General features: G+C 37.2%; 1 protein-coding gene across 1 annotated transcript; it reads left to right on the forward strand.

Annotated features, from left to right (window-relative positions):
- Positions 1-541: 541 nt before the first annotated feature.
- On the forward strand, positions 542-14,889 carry LOC119476605. The gene is made up of 24 exons (XM_037750005.1): positions 542-592; positions 801-832; positions 953-986; positions 1,095-1,124; positions 1,224-1,395; positions 2,774-2,880; positions 3,049-3,220; positions 4,068-4,174; positions 4,346-4,517; positions 5,314-5,420; positions 5,604-5,775; positions 6,657-6,763; positions 6,942-7,113; positions 7,696-7,802; positions 7,968-8,151; positions 9,083-9,189; positions 9,367-9,538; positions 10,504-10,610; positions 10,770-10,959; positions 11,545-11,648; positions 11,814-11,997; positions 12,963-13,069; positions 13,229-13,418; positions 14,004-14,889. The coding sequence occupies exons 2-24, from the start codon at positions 821-823 to the stop codon at positions 14,110-14,112; spliced, it is 2,925 nt and encodes a 974-aa protein (XP_037605933.1). The 5' UTR covers positions 542-592; positions 801-820; the 3' UTR covers positions 14,113-14,889.
- The last annotated feature ends 3,192 nt before the right edge of the window (positions 14,890-18,081 follow it).

Consider the following 18,081-nt stretch of genomic DNA (forward strand, 5'->3'; position numbering starts at 1 on the left):
ACTTGATCATATTTCATTATTATAATATAACTACTCCATTTGGAGTCAAAATTTTACAATTTAGTTGTTTTTTATTGATTTTAAACTGTGCACGATGGTAGAATGTGATGATGCACAGGGTAAATGTCATGGCCAAAGGCTCCATTGTGTGCACATAGCCTCCTGTAGTGGATATCAGTAATATTTTATAGCCAGATTCCCTTTTAAGAGGTAGAAAACCCATTTGGCACAATTAGCAAAAGTCCTATCAGACCCCCGCCCTCCCATCTGATAGGATTTTTGCTTTTAGATGTTTTATAAAGTGGTGCAAGAATGAATCCTAAAACCTGGAAATGGGACAAAATCTTATCAAATGGGGTTCTGTGGACTAATTTGTGTCGATTTACGGGTCCTTGATGTGAAAAAGTTTGGGAACTAATGTGTTAACATATGCTGTTCAGTTTTTTTTTTTAATGGAGCAAATATTTTCTTTGGGTGAGGACGACAACACATGCTTCTGGTGAGAGTGATTTAAGTAGAGTGACAGGAGAGAGGCTCATTAAGCCACTCAGAGGTTCTTGTAACCATACTGCTCAACTGAGAGGTCCTGTGGGTGAGTCTCTTTTGTTTTTTGCACAGAAAGGTAACATAATGTAATAATAGATAATCTTATTTAACAATTCATGTCATTATGATGTGTCATTTTTTGTGAATGTATGTTTTAAATGAAAATCCAGTATTCTGTATGTATAAATAAATATTGAATAATTGCAATTTTGTACATCTCAATAAATGTTCTAACTTTCCCCACAATTCTAAAGGTCCCTCAGTATCTGCAATCATGATCAAACTGGTAATGTATTACTTTGTATTATATGTCAATTTGTTTCTATATAGATTTACAAGTACTGTATTTGCAGTTTGTTATTTTCTGTGATTGTAACTTTTTTTCATTTTCTATTTCCTCTAATAGTTAAGTGTTGCCATTATTGCAGGATTGATTTCTGGTAGGTTCATCTCAAAAACTGTTGGATCACATTTACAATTTTGACTACTCTATAATCAGTAATATACACAGTTACAATATATATCATTTTTCTGATTTACTTTAACAGAAAGCACCCAGCAACCAGCTCCGGGATACCGTAAGACCATTCACTGAAGTCTGATAACAACATGTGCAACTGAAGAAATAATTCATATGTCTTGTTGCTAATTTATCTCATTTAAATACCTTGATCCAGAATGCTGGACAAGATGGTTTAACGGAGATAACCCCGGTGGATCTGGAGACTTTGAAACCCTCGCCAATCTTCATAGAGTGTACCCAGGACAGATCTGCTCGAATCCACTAGAAATTGAGGTCACAACTCGATATCGACTCTGTGCACATATGACAGGAGATGTGTTTTTTAAGTAAGTCCTGAATGAGTATGAATAAGTTTAGTGTGTTTGATGCAATGATTCTTATTGTATTCTACTGAAGGTGTTGCACTGATGTTGCTACTGTATGTGTTTGTGTACCTGGTGAGACTAAAGTGAAGCCAATGCTGAAGTGCCTTAAACTTACATTCTTTCTAATAGCCAGCAGGGGACGACTCCTCTGGTTACAAAAAGAAGCCTGATTGTATAGAAGTCTATGAGAAAATGAGCCTACTTCTCACTTGATTTATTACCTCAGTAAACACTGTAAACATGAGTTTATGATCTCAATCGCTAGTTTCAAGTCTTCTTCAATACAGCATGATGTTCATTTAGTAAATTATGGTCCCATTTAGAGTCAAATAGACGATAAAGCAAGGTATGCTTTAGGGCGTGGCTACCTTTTGATTGACAGGTCGCGACCACGGCGTTTTCCAGTCTGGGAGTTTTCGTCTTACAACTTTAACCCTTTCACAGTGTGTTTTCAGTTCATGAAAGTGTTCAGTTGTACTTAGCACCCTCTTGTGTCGCTTCTGGTTGAAACAAACAAAGTGTCCATTTCTTAAATACCGTCTTTGGAACAAAAATATTTCCAGTGTTTCCATTTTCCCATTCTGTTCTGTTATTGATCAGACATGTATTTGGTACCAATGAGTGTCCAGTCATTTAACTGTCAGAATATTGTATGTATAATATTGAATATATTTTGAAACAATTGTCTTTTTTTATTATTTGATGTGTTTTATACCACACACAAAACATACAAATGCTAGCTCTATGAGGCTGTACTTATGAACAACGGCACAATGACAATAGAAACATGCTGATATTACTGATATATAATGTTATCTGCTAATTGGCACTAAACACAATTGGTACAGCCGAGGCGGACGGTAATGTCATTGGTTTTGCAGGTGTTTAAAATTTAAATTTTGACCTGATGATAATGCTTGATTGAAAGTCAGGGGATCACCAAAGTGGTTACACTTAACCTTAAGGAAGACATGAATGTCTGCACCAAATTTCATGACAATCCATCCAATAGCTGTGGAGACATTACACTCAAAACCACAAATGTCAACTTGCTGGTGGCGCAAGAAGAAATGCCAGGTGGGATGACCTAACTCAGGGGGATTCATCCTCTGGGGAGAAGGAATGTCTGTACAAAATTTCATGGCAACCAATCCAATGTTTTCGGGGATATGTCACTCTGGACCAAAGTGGTAGACCGACAGACCAACACAAAGATTGACAGACTGACATTGCCATCCTTAGAGCCATGCCACTCACATGGCTAAAAAGGCAAACATTTAAGTGGACGCATCCCTTAGATTATTTTTAGTAAGTGCCACTCTGTTTCTTTTTTTTTTAGAAAAGACACAAAAGTAGGATTCATCTGCAGAAACAAGGACCAAACCAAGTTCAGAAGATGTCAAGATTATCGCGTTCGTTTCCGCTGCCCTGTGGCTTTCTGTCAAGGTACAGTATGAGCACATTCATCTGCATTGTTAAACAGATTACACCTTTTGTTTTTACAATCACATTTTATCTATCTTTGTATCTTTTTTGACATTTGACAAATATACAATTACAAAAAGATTTCAAATGTTGTTGCAAATTCATTTCAAATTAAATACCTTGGTGTAGGATGTTGGACACCATGGAGTGACAGAGATAACCCCAGTGGAACTGGAGACTGGGAAATCCTCTTCAACCTTCATAGAGAGTACCCAGGAAAGATCTGCTCTAATCCAGTGGGAATTGAGGCCAGAACTCTAACTGGACTCAGTCCGGCTGCAGCAGGGGATGTGATTTTTCAGTAAGTACTGAATGAGTATGAATAATTTGAATACGTTTGAGGCAATGATTCATATTGTACTCTACTGAATATGTTGCATTGATGTTGTTATTGTATGTGTTTGCGTACCTGAGGAGACCAAATATTAGGGTTTGGTTGTGGTACAATATACACATCTCTTCTATTAAAAGAGTGTCCAGTAATTTGGCGGTCACAATATTTTACATATAATAGTGAATAAGTTTTAAAACAATTATCTTTTGTTAAGTATTCATTTTGATATTTACCACACAAAACATACAACTGCTGGCTCTGTGAGGCTGTACTTACGAACACTGGCGCTTTGAGCTACCTGCTAACATTGGGATGCTATCATGCTCACGATGACAATAGGATATAATATTTACGATGTTCATTATCTTAGTTTAGAATATTAGCATGCTAACATTTGTTAATTAACATTAAACATAATTGGTACAGCTGAGGCTGATAGTAATGTCATTAGTTTTGCAGGTGTTTGAATTTAAATTTGGACCTGATGATGACACTACATTAAAAGTCAGGGGATCACCAAACTGGTTACACTTCACGCTGAGGAGGACATGAATGTCAGAACCAAATTTCATGACTATCCATCCAATAGCTGTGGAGACATTACACTCAAAACCACAACTGTTAACTTGCTGGTGTCACTAGAGGAAAAGAGAAAAGACCAAAGTGGTAAACCAGCCGACCAACACAAAGATTGACAGACTGACATTGCCATCCTTAGAGCCATGCCACTCACATGGCTAAAAAATGCAACCACTTAAGTGGACGCATCCATTAGATTATTTAGTAAGTGCCACTTTGTGTTTCTTTTTTTCAGAAGTGACACAACTGCAGGATTCATCTGCAGAAACAAGGACCAACCCGGAAACAAAAAATGTAGTGATTATCGCGTTCGTTTCCGCTGCCCTGCCGCTTTCTGTAAAGGTACAGTATGAGCACATTCATGTGCATTGTTAAGCATATTACACCTTTTGTTTTTACATTCACATTTCAACTATCTTTGTATCTTTTTTGACAAATCACAACATGTACAATTACAAAAAGATTTCATATGTCATGTTGCTCATAAATTTCAAATTATATACCTTGATCCAGGATGCTACACACAATACTTCGACAGAGATAACCCCGGTGGAGTAGGAGACTTTGAAATCCTTGCCAAACTTCGCCAAAAGTACCCAGGAAAGATCTGCTCTAATCCACTAGGAATTGAGGCCAGAACTGTAGCTGGACTCAGTGCGGCTAGAGCAGGGGATGTGATTCATAAGTAAGTACTGAATGAGTAGGAATAATTTGAGTTTGATGCAATGATTCATATTGTACTCTACTGAATGTGTTGCATTGATGTTGCTAAGTCTACCCTTTACAGACATGCCCACATTATGACAATCACATGCAGTTTGGCACAATACCATACAGTTTTTGCATGCAGTATAAATGTGTTATTTCTGCCTATTCTAAAATTGTGTGTTTGAATATTTCTGCAAACCGGGGTCCCTAAACAGTCTCGGAATTACATAAATTGGCTATCACTACGCTATTTCTATGGTGTTCCTCAAGGTTTTGGTGTCTAAATGTGGTATTTTGGAGGAATTATTTTGATCAATTCTCGAGTGGTAAAAAAAATGGTTAAATTTAGCAACAAATCTGTGTAACAGATGGTATCAACCCCACAATTGCTGCAACAACTTATGAGACAAAATAAAGCATTGGAGTGGTCATCACATACTTCGATCATAATGTTCTAAACTCTTGTAAACTTTTATAATTAATTTTAAATTATTAATTATTGAAATAATTCTTGTTTATTTCTGATTTATGACTAGAAGAACTTGACACACAGTGCCGAGCCCCATCTCAAATTTATCTTCAGGTTCCCAGCTTTCAGATGATGTAAACCACTTCTATGTGACATCTACTGTTGACCTGCTATCGCCCCCTAAAGACCCCCTGTACCCACCAATAAAAAGACAAAAACTGGTCATTGTCGGTCACAGAGGGTTAAGTGGACGCATCCATTAGATTATTTTTTAGTAAGTGCCACTCTGTGTTTTTTTTTTCAGAACTGACACAGCTGTAGGATTCATCTGCAGAAACCGGGATCAACGCAGGAACAAAAGATGTAGTGATTATAAAGTTCGTTTCCGCTGCCCTGCCAGTTTCTGTAAAGGTACAGAATGAGCACATACAGTATAAGTGCACTGTTAAGCAGATTACACCATTTGCTTTTACATTCACATTTCATCTATCATTGTATCTTTTTTGACATTTGACAAATCGCAATATGTGCAATTACAAAACAATTTCAAATGTCTTGTTGCTAATAACTTTCAAATTAAATGCCTTGTTCCAGAATGCTACACACAATACTTTGACAGAGATAACCCCAGTGGAACAGGAGACTGGGAAACCCTCTACAATCTTCATAGAGAGTACCCAGGACAGATCTGCTCTAATCCAGTGGGAATTGAGGTCACAACTCTAACTGGACTCAGTCCGGCTGCAACAGGGAATGTGATTTTTCAGTAAGTACTGAATTAGTATGAATAATTTGAATATGTTTGATGCAATGATTCATAATGTACTCTACTGAATGTGTTGCATTGATGTTGCTATTGTATTTGTTTGTTTACCTGGGGAGACCAAACATTAGGGTTAGGTGGTGGTACAATATACATATTTATTTCTATCTAGAGTGTCCAGTCATTTGGCAGTCCCAATATTTAACATATTATAGTGAATAAGTTTTAAAAAACTATCATTTTTTAAGTATTCATTGTGTTTTATACCACAAAACATATAAATGCTAGCTCTATGAGGCTGTACTTACTAACAACGGTGCTTTGAGCTAACTGCTAACGTTGGCATGCTACCGTGCTCACAATGACAATAGGAACATGCTGATGTTAAGTAGATATAATGTTTACAATGTTCACTATCTTAGTTTAGAATATTAGCATGCTAACATTTGCTGATTAACACTAAACACAATTGGTACAGCTGAGGCTGATGGTAATGTCATTAGTTTTGCAGGTGTTTGAAATTAAATTTCCACCTGATGATGATGCTACATTAAAAGTCAGGGAATCACCAAACTGGCTACACTTCCCTCTGAGGAGGACATGAATGTCAGAAAAACATTTCATGACAATCCATCTAATATCTGTGGAGTCATTACAGGAAGACTGGGAATTTCTATAAATATTTTCATGGCAACCCATGCAATGTAGATGGAGATATTTTAGTCTGGATCGAAGACGTAGACCGACCGATTAACACAAAGATTGACAAACTGACATTGCCATCCTTAGAGCCATGCCACTAGCATGGCTAAACATGCAAACACTTAAGTGGACGCATCCATTCGATTATTTAGTAAGTGCCACTTTGTGTTTCTTTTTTTCAGAAGTGACCCAACTTCAGGATTCGTCTGCAGAATCCAGGACCAACCACCGTACAGAAGATGTCAAGATTATCGTGTTCGTTTCCGCTGCCCTGCAGATTTCTGTGACGGTACTGTCTGAGCACATTCATGTGCATTGATATGCAGATTACACCTTTTGTTTTAACATTCACATTTCATCTATCCTTGTATCTTTTTTGACATTTGACAAATCGCAACATGTGCAATAACAAAAATATATAAAATGTTTTGTTGCTAATACATTTCAAATTAAATACCTTGTTCCAGGATGCTACACACAATACTTTGACAGAGATAACCCCGGTGGAAAAGGAGACTTTGAAATCCTGTCCAGTCTTCGCACAAAGAACCCAGGAAAGATCTGCCCTAATCCAGTAGCAATTGAGGCCAGAACTGTAGCTGGACTCACTCCGGCTGCAGCAGGGAATGTGATTTCTAGGTAAGTACTGAATGATTATGAATAATTTGAATATGTTTGATGCAATGACTTATATTGTACCCTACTGGATGTGTTGCATTGATGTTGCTATTGTTTGTGTTTGTGTACCTGGAGAGACCAAACATTATGGTTAGGTGGTGGTACAATATACATATCTCTTCTATTAAGTGTCCAGTAATTTGGCAGTCACAATATTTTACATATAATAGTGAATACGTTTTAAAACAATTATCTTTTCTGAAATTTTCATTGTGTTTTATACCACACACAATACATACAAATGCTAGCTCTATGAGGCTGTCCTTACGAGCACTGGTGCTTTGATCTTACTTCTAACATTGGGATGCCATCATGCTCACAATGACAATAGGAACATGCTGATATTAAGCAGATATAATATTTACAATGTTAACTAACTTAGTTTAGGTCCAAAGCGGTAGACCGACCGATCAACACAAAGATTGACAGACTGACATTGCCATCCTTAGAGCCATGCCACTAGCATGGCTAAACATGCAAACACCTAAGTGGACGCATCCATTAGATTATTTAGTAAGTGCCACTCTGTTTCTTTTTTTTCAGAATTGACACAAATGTAGGATTCGTCTGCAGAAACCAGGACCAACCCAGGAACAAAAGATGTAGTGATTATAAAGTTCGTTTCCGCTGCCCGGCCGCTTACTGTAAAGGTACAGTATGAGCACATTCATGTGCATTGTTAACGGATTACACCTTTTGTTTTTACATTCACATTTCATCTATCTTTGTATTTTGTTTTACATTTGACAAATCGCAACATGTGCAATTACAAAAAGATTTAAAATGACTTGTTGCTAATATATTTCCGGTTACAGTCCCTGATCCAGGATGCTACACACAATACTTTGACAGAGATAACCCCAGTGGAACTGGAGACTGGGAAAACCTCTTCAACCTTCATAGAGAGTACCCAGGAAAGATCTGCTCTAATCCAATAGCAATTGAGGCAGTAACTCTAGGTGGACTCACTCCGGCTGCAACAGGGGATGTGATTTATAAGTAAGTACTGAATGAGTATGTATAATTTGAATACGTTTGATGCAATGACTTATATTGTACTCTACTAGATGTGTTGCATTGATGTTGCTATTGTTTGGGTTTGTGTACCTGGAGAGACCAAACATTAGTGTTAGGTGGTGGTACAATATACACATCTCTTGTATTTAGAGTGTGCAGTCATTTGGCAGTCACAATATCCTACATAAAACAGTGAATGAGTTTTAAAACAATTATCTTTTATTTTAAGTATCGATTTTGTTTTATAACACAATACATACAAATGCTAGCTCTATGAGGCTGTACTTACGAACAACGGTGCTTTGAGCTTACTGTTAATGTTGGCATTCTACTGTGTTCACAATGACAATAGGAACATGCTGATATTAATGATATATGATGTTTACGATGTTCACTATCTTAATTTAGAATGTTAGCATGCTGATATTTGCTAATTAGCAATAAACACATTTGGTACAGCTGAGGCTGATGGTAATGTCATTAGTTTTGCAGGTGTTTGAAATTAAATTTTCACCTAACTGGTTACACTTCACGCTGAGGAGGACATGAATGTCAGAACCAAATTTCATGACAATCCATCCAATATCTGTGGAGACATTACACTGAAAACCACAAACGTTAACTTAGTAGTGCAGCTAGAGGAAACCAGTTGGGATCACCTAAATCAGGGGGATTCATCCTCTGGGGACCAGGAATGTCAGAACAAAATTTCATGCAACCCATGAAATGTTTTTCGAGATATTTCAGTCTGGACCAAAGTGGTACACCCGACCGACCAACACAAACAATGTACAAACTGATATTGCCATCCTTAGAGCCATGCCACTCGCATGGCTAAACATGCAAACACTTAAGTGGACGCATCCATTAGATTATTTTTTAATAAGTGCCACTTTGTGTTTCTTTTTTTCAGAAGTGACACAACTGTAGGATTCGTCTGCAGAATCCAGGACCAACCCAATAAAAGACTATGTCAAGATTATAAAGTTCGTTTCCGCTGCCCTGCCGCTTTCTGTAAAGGTACAGTATGAGCACATTCATGTGCATTGCTAACAGATTACACCTTTTGTTTTTACATTCACATTTCATCTATCTTTGTATTTTGTTTTACATTTGACAAATCGCAACATGTGCAAATACAAAAAGATTTAAAATGTCTTGTTGCTAATATATTTCCAGTTACAGTCCCTGCTCCAGGATGCTACACACAATACTTTGACAGAGATAACCCCAGTGGAACTGGAGACTGGGAAATCCTCTCCGCTCTTCACACAGAGAACCCAGGAAAGATCTGCTCTAATCCAATAGCAATTGAGGCAGTAACTCTAGGTGGACTCACTCCGACTGCAACAGGGGATGTGATTTATAAGTAAGTACTGAATGAGTATGTATAATTTGAATACGTTTGATGCAATGACTTATATTGTACTCTACTGGATGTGTTGCATTGATGTTGCTATTGTTTGTGTTTGTGTACCTGGAGAGACCAAACATTAGGGTTAGGTGGTGGTACAATATACACATTTCTTTTATTTAGAGTGTGCAGTCATTTGGTAGTCACAATATCTTACATAAAACAGTTAGTGAGTTTTAAAACAATTGTCTTTTTTTAAGTATCAATTTAGTTTTATACTACACAATACATACAAATGCTAGCTCTATGAGGCTGTACTTAAAAACAATGGTGCTTTGAGCTAACTGCTAATGTTGGCATTCTACCGTGCTCACAATGACAATAGGAACATGCTGATATTAATGATATATGATGTTTACAATGTTCTATATCTTAATTTGGAATGTTAGCATGCTGACATTTGCTAATTAGCACTAAACATAATTGGTACAGCTGAGGCTGATGGTAATGTCATTAGTTTTGCAGGTGTTTAAAATTAAATTTTCACCTGATGATGACGCTACATTGAAAGTCAGGGGATCACCTAACTGGTTACACTTCACGCTGAGGAGGACATGAATGTCAGAACCAAATTTCATGACAATCCATCCAATATCTGTGGAGATATCATACTCAAAACCACAAATGTTAACTTAATGGTGCAGCTAGAGGAAACCAGTTGGGATCACCTAAATCAGGTGGATTCATCCTCAGGGGACAAGGAATGTCAGAACAAAATTTCATGCAACCCATCCAATGTTTTTGGGGATATTTCAGTCTGGACCAAAGTGGTAGACCGACAGACCAACACAAAGATTGACAGACTGACATTGCCATCCTTAGAGCCATGCCACTCGCATGGCTAAACATGCAAGCACTAAAGTGGACGCATACATTAGATTATTTTTTAGTAAGTGCCACTTTGTGTTTCTTTTTTTCAGAAGTGACACAACTACAGGATTCGTCTGCAGAATCATCGACCAACCCAATAAAAGACTATGTCAAGATTATAAAGTTCGTTTCCGCTGCCCTGCCGCTTTCTGTAAAGGTACAGTATGAGCACATTCATGTGCATTGCTAACAGATTACACCTTTTGTTTTTACATTCACATTTCATCTATCTTTGTATTTTGTTTTACATTTGACAAATCCATCATGTGCAATTACAAAAATATTTTAAAATGTCTTGTTGCTAATATATTTCCAGTTACAGTCCCTGGTCCAGAATGCTACACACAATACTTTGACAGAGATAACCCCAGTGGAACTGGAGACTGGGAAATCCTCTCCCATCTTCGCCCAGAGAACCCAGGAAAGATCTGCTCTAATCCAATAGCAATTGACGTCAAAACTCTAACTGGACTCAGTCCGACTACAACAGGGGAAGTGTTTTTTAAGTAAGTACCGAATTAGTATGAATAGTTTGAATATGTTTGATGCAATGATTCATATTGTACTCAACTGAATGGGTTGCAGTGATGTTGTTATTGTATGTGTTTGCATACTTGAGGAGACCAAATATTAGGGTTAGGTGGTGGTACAATATACACATATCTTCTATTAAGAGAGTGTCCAGTAATTTGGCCGTCACAATATTTTACATATAATAGTGAATACGTTTTAAAAGAGTTATCTTTTCTTAAGTTTTCATTGTGTTTTATACCACACACAATACATTCAAATGCTAGCTCTATGAGGCTGTACTTACGAGCACTGGCGCTTTGATCTAATTGCTAACATTGGGATGCTATCATGCTAACAATGACAATAGGAACATGCTGATATTAAGCAGATATAATATTCACGACGTTAACTAACTTAGTTTAGGACTAAAGTGGCAGACCGACCGATAAACACAAAGATTGACAGACTGACATTGCCATCCTTAGAGCCATGCCAGTAGCATGGCTAAACATACAAACACTTAAGTGGACGCATCCATTAGATTATTTATTAAGTGCCACTCTGTTTCTTTTTTTCAGAAATGACGCAACAACAGGATTCGTCTGCAGAAACCAGGACCAAAAGAACAAAAGATGTAGTGATTATAAAGTTCGTTTCCGCTGCCCTGCCGCTTTCTGTAAAGGTACAGTATGAGCACATTCATGTGCATTGCTAACAGATTACACCTTTTGTTTTTACATTCACATTTCATCTATCTTTGTATTTTGTTTTACATTTGACAAATCGCAACGTGTGCAAATACAAAAAGATTTAAAATGTCTTGTTGCTAATATATTTCCAGTTACAGTCCCTGCTCCAGGATGCTACACACAATACTTTGACAGAGATAACCCCAGTGGAACTGGAGACTGGGAAATCCTCTCCGCTCTTCACACAGAGAACCCAGGAAAGATCTGCTCTAATCCAATAGCAATTGAGGCAGTAACTCTAGGTGGACTCACTCCGACTGCAACAGGGGATGTGATTTATAAGTAAGTACTGAATGAGTATGTATAATTTGAATACGTTTGATGCAATGACTTATATTGTACTCTACTGGATGTGTTGCATTGATGTTGCTATTGTTTGTGTTTGTGTACCTGGAGAGACCAAACATTAGGGTTAGGTGGTGGTACAATATACACATCTCTTTTATTTAGAGTGTGCAGTCATTTGGTAGTCACAATATCTTACATAAAACAGTTAATGAGTTTTAAAACAATTGTCTTTTTTTAAGTATCAATTTAGTTTTATACTACACAATACATACAAATGCTAGCTCTATGAGGCTGTACTTAAAAACAATGGTGCTTTGAGCTAACTGTTAATGTTGGCATTCTACCGTGCTCACAATGACAATAGGAACATGCTGATATTAATGATATATAATGTTTACAATGTTCTATATCTTAATTTGGAATGTTAGCATGCTGACATTTGCTAATTAGCACTAAACACAATTGGTACAGCTGAGGCTGATGGTAATGTCATTAGTTTTGCAGGTGTTTAAAATTAAATTTTCACCTGATGATGACGCTACATTGAAAGTCAGGGGATCACCAAACTGGTAACACTTCACGCTGAGGAGGACATGAATGTCAGAACCAAATTTCATGACAATCCATCCAATATCTGTGGAGATATCATACTCAAAACCACAAATGTTAACTTAATGGTGCAGCTAGAGGAAACCAGTTGGGATCACCTAAATCAGGTGGATTCATCCTCAGGGGACAAGGAATGTCAGAACAAAATTTCATGCAACCCATCCAATGTTTTTGGGGATATTTCAGTCTGGACCAAAGTGGTAGACCGACAGACCAACACAAAGATTGACAGACTGACATTGCCATCCTTAGAGCCATGCCACTCGCATGGCTAAACATGCAAGCACTAAAGTGGACGCATACATTAGATTATTTTTTAGTAAGTGCCACTTTGTGTTTCTTTTTTTCAGAAGTGACACAACTACAGGATTCGTCTGCAGAATCATCGACCAACCCAATAAAAGACTATGTCAAGATTATAAAGTTCGTTTCCGCTGCCCTGCCGCTTTCTGTAAAGGTACAGTATGAGCACATTCATGTGCATTGCTAACAGATTACACCTTTTGTTTTTACAATCACATTTCATCTATCTTTGTATTTTGTTTTACATTTGACAAATCCATCATGTGCAATTACAAAAATATTTTAAAATGTCTTGTTGCTAATATATTTCCAGTTACAGTCCCTGGTCCAGAATGCTACACACAATACTTTGACAGAGATAACCCCAGTGGAACTGGAGACTGGGAAATCCTCTCCGCTCTTCACACAGAGAACCCAGGAAAGATCTGCTCTAATCCAATAGCAATTGACGTCAAAACTCTAACTGGACTCAGTCCGACTACAACAGGGGAAGTGTTTTTTAAGTAAGTACCGAATTAGTATGAATAGTTTGAATATGTTTGATGCAATGATTCATATTGTACTCAACTGAATGGGTTGCAGTGATGTTGTTATTGTATGTGTTTGCATACTTGAGGAGACCAAATATTAGGGTTAGGTGGTGGTACAATATACACATATCTTCTATTAAGAGAGTGTCCAGTAATTTGGCAGTCACAATATTTTACATATAATAGTGAATACGTTTTAAAACAATTATCTTTTCCTAAATTTTCATTGTGTTTTATACCACACACAATACATACAAATGCTAGCTCTATGAGGCTGTCCTTACGAGCACTGGTGCTTTGATTTAACTACTAACATTGGGATGCTAACATGCTCACAATGACAATAGGAACATGCTGATATTAAGCAGATATAATATTTACGATGTTAACTAACTTAGTTTAGGTCCACAGTGGTAGACCGACCAATCAACACAAAGATTGACAGACTGATATTGCCATCCTTAGAGCCATGCCAGTAGCATGGCTAAACATACAAACACTTAGGTGGACGCATCCATTAGATTATTTATTAAGTGCCACTCTGTTTCTTTTTTTCAGAAATGACGCAACAACAGGATTCGTCTGCAGAAACCAGGACCAAAAGAACAAAAGATGTAGTGATTATAAAGTTCGTTTCCGCTGCCGGGGCGCTTTCTGTAAGCGCTGACGCCACAGCAAACACTGACACGTATAAGAAGAGACAACGTTCACAGTTTTATCACTCAAATCATTGTCTGATTTTTCTTTCCTGTTATAATTTATATCCTACTGCGCCAGATGGAGGAATTGTCCCTTTTCACAGCAGATATTTTGACTAGCAAAGATGTTACAAGTAACATTAACGATGGCTCTGTTACATTGTGTGTCCCAGCGAGCCTATATGTGTGATACCAAGACCTTGAAACCTATATGCAGCTAAATGGAATTCAGCCCTAGTTCATTGCCTGTGCTTTTACCATGTCAACATGTTTTCTGTGGGGAAAATAGCCTATTATGTGCTTCATCAGTCTATCTTTTCTTTCTAGTGATTATGAAATCATTATCTTGTATCTTATATAATCTATCAATACTCAACAGCAATAAAAAATGCTAATTAACAGCAAATCCCTTTTGTCATTACGTTTTACTCATAACAACTCTGCCCAGCTCATTAGGATCATACTAATGAGCTCACATGCTTACATGAACTCATGATTCGGTGTGTTTTCAAGAGATGGTGGGAACTGATATGATATGTAGGAGGTGCTGGATAGTATTTCAACAGCAATGTGGGAATGTAAAAAAAAAAAAACATACTGTATGTCAGTGAATCTGAGTTTCATATCAACATAAATGCGTGCACTAATAAGCACATGTATAGTTTTGTTTTCTTTCTGTCTTTCTCAACCCATAACTTCCTCTCCTCTGTGTTTTCAGTACAGATTTAGTGTCCTCACAAACACTCTCTCTTCTCTCTGACTTAAATCACACCTCAAAGACAAATGCTCCTGATGTGAGCCTACACCCACACATGTTCCCTTGAATGTAAACATAAACGAACACACACTTACATACCTAAAATTAAAAGAAATGAATGAAAGAAAATTAGTGTTAACTACATTTGCAGCAACTGCTACAATCATTTGTAGGTCATTCGATATTTGATTTGTAAGGGCAGCATTTTTTTTAAAGCTATTCTAGTTATTCTTATATGTACAACAGATTAGGGGTTGGCGATACCGCAATATTGGATTTCGATCCGATACCAAGTAATACAGGGCCAGAATCACCGATATAGATACTATACTTTTTATAATTAAAAGCGGCGTATGTACTTTCATGTTGTTTTCCACTCTTAATTATTAATCACATGCATGGTAACAAAAAAAAATATTTTTATTATTATTGTAAATTGAATGTGCAAGTATGAAAGTTTCTTTTTTTTAATAAACAAATTGCAAACATGTACTTGTTGCGAATAATGAAAGTTTTAGCACAAACTACCCTCAACCAACATTCACAGCTGTGAAATAGCTCCAAACAGGCTCCTCTTTCTTCAACCATCCTGTGTCTGTCGGAGCAACTAGTCAGGGTGCGCGCCACTGCGTGTGCGCAACGCAATGGATCAAATGATTATGTTTAATGTGAAAGGGGTCACTCATAGTGATAAACTCACAGAGAATTATCACCCAACTCAGCAGTTTCCCTCTGCTATAGACGAATCAGGCAACCGTTTTGTGTGTCCTGCCAACTTGCGGCTCCGCCATCACTGTGGTGGCAAGTTGTAGTGACTCAGTGTCTGCTAACTGTGTTTACTGATGACTGTCAGCCGAAAGCGTTCGTGGTTGCTTGTAGTAACTTACATATATGGTCGACGTAGATAATAAACACAGATGAGTATGTATCTAAAATTGATTAAAATCAAGTTGAAGGCTTTTACGAGGACACCTACATGTTCTGTTTGTGTTTTCAACAGCTGCTGTCGCTACGAGCAACCGCGACGCATTCGGCTGAGAGTCACTACACAGCAGACACTGATGTTTACTTCGTGGTCATTAGGTTGCCCTAGTTAGAGCGTTATATTTCACAATAAGCCCGCTAACGCTTGCTAAGCAGTGTTAACTTAGCTGACGTTTCATCATGTTAGGCGAACGTTAGGCAGCAGAGAACTGCTCAGGTTCTCCCCGAACTCCTAGACATTGTTGTCAAAAGTAACATTGAAAGGAAAGTAAACATAAAAATGCTAAATTGTACACTTCTTTTAGGACAGATTGCATTCAAACGTGTGCGTATTGTAGGGAGACACCTCCGCAGTAATAGCAACTTGTCTACTTCCGGTATTTTCACGGATTTGTGCATACAGCGCTTTTTAGCATCTTTTAGCATCATTGTTTTGGTTCACTCTCACAGCTGTTATAGTAGCTGTTCCCTGTCGCCATCTCAACTTTGTTAGGTGATAACATGTCAATGTTGTGTTTACAGCTTGTTCCGCTGCACCCAAGTGGCCAAAAAATCTATGAATGCAAGTTTAAATAATATAAGGAATTCAATTATTTCTCAAATTGTCCTAACATGACAGCTTGTTTGGACTCCTTGTTCAAATAGATAGACAGACTGGTTGGAAATTACTCTGGAACAGTCCACGAACAGGTCTTTGTTTGAAAGTAGAACCCATCAGGAAGATCTTTACAAAACCAGTTTAGTTTAACCTCTTAAACATAATGAGTTGTGATGTACCCAGGCGTTAAAAATGTTCTCTTACAAAGTATCCACCTTATATAACCACAACACCTAAACACTCTAAAATAACTGGTACAGGTGCTATGCACTAATTCCTATCAGCCACTTGCACCTGAATCATCCTTTTATAATTGCAGAGATAGCATGACGGCTGCCTTTAACTGCAAGAGGCAGCCAAATTTCTGTCTGGATTATGGCACTCGCTGCAGCAGCTGTGCAGTTTCAGCTGTCACCCACCGTTCAGTAAAGGACAAGAAGGTAACTGCTCCAGTTTTAAATGTTCATTATCTTTCCCTCCCCGGTTTGGGGATATGATCTGGTTGACCTCCCAACACATATTCTGTGTCTATTGAGCTTTTCAGTTCTTTTTACAATGAAGAAGCTGAAATGCTGCAATCAGAGAATTTGGAAACAGGATATGTTTTTGAACCTATTGTGTACCTACATGCATGTATACCCTTGTATTTGCATGCAATAGTTTGTAGGTCAGTTCATATTGTTTTTTATGAGTAGCATTTTTCTTTTTCTTTAGAAAAAAGCTGCTCTAATCAGTATTCTAATATGCACATATGGATCAAATAACCACATTTAATGTGAAAGGGGTCATTCATAGTGATAAACACACAAATAATTATCACCTGACTGCAGTTTCCCTCAAATATGCAGAGCTTTTTAGCATCATTTTGGGGGTTTTAATGCTGGTACTGTTTTGGTTTACTCTCACAGCTCTCATCAGGGCCATACCCAGATATTAGAAACTGGTCCAGATTTTTTTTTCCTTTTACATCCCAATAATTTACACACGTTTTCTGAAAGAATACCTCATATTCTCAGAACTCTAAATCCAAAAACACACACAAAAGGCAAAGCTCCACAAATCTCCTGCAAAATGAAACTCTGTCTTCAAAATAATGTTGTCTTTTCAAATTGGTATTTTGTGTTCAAAGGACACACACCATCATATGAACAGACATTTCTAAGAACACTGATGTGTTCAATGTAAAACACTAGTATGAATTCGTTATCAGGAGACTTAAGCCTTTTCCATGTTCAGTGTTATTCCTGTAAAATAGAATATGTAATGTTGTAAAATATTTTTTGCGTAATGTTTTTATGTTAAAATTCAAAACACACAATTACACTTAATATAAATAAAAACATGTTTTATTTTTTTTCCAAAATACTCTATACATCCCAACAAAGTTGGATGTGTAAAGTGTTCCACATATAGAACAAACAATAGAAAAATATACGTACAATACCACAGTAAGCATGTATTGATGCAGTACTACAATACTGTAATGAGAGTAGATTTCTTACCTAACCTACTTTGAAACTTGCTTACAAAAAGGCGTGTGATTTGCTTGACAACTTGGGAAATTTGAATCTGTTGTGAAAAACAAGCTACATTGTCTAT

The sequence above is a fragment of the Sebastes umbrosus genome, chromosome 18 (genome assembly GCF_015220745.1).
Source record: "Sebastes umbrosus isolate fSebUmb1 chromosome 18, fSebUmb1.pri, whole genome shotgun sequence".
NCBI lineage: Eukaryota > Metazoa > Chordata > Actinopteri > Perciformes > Sebastidae > Sebastes > Sebastes umbrosus.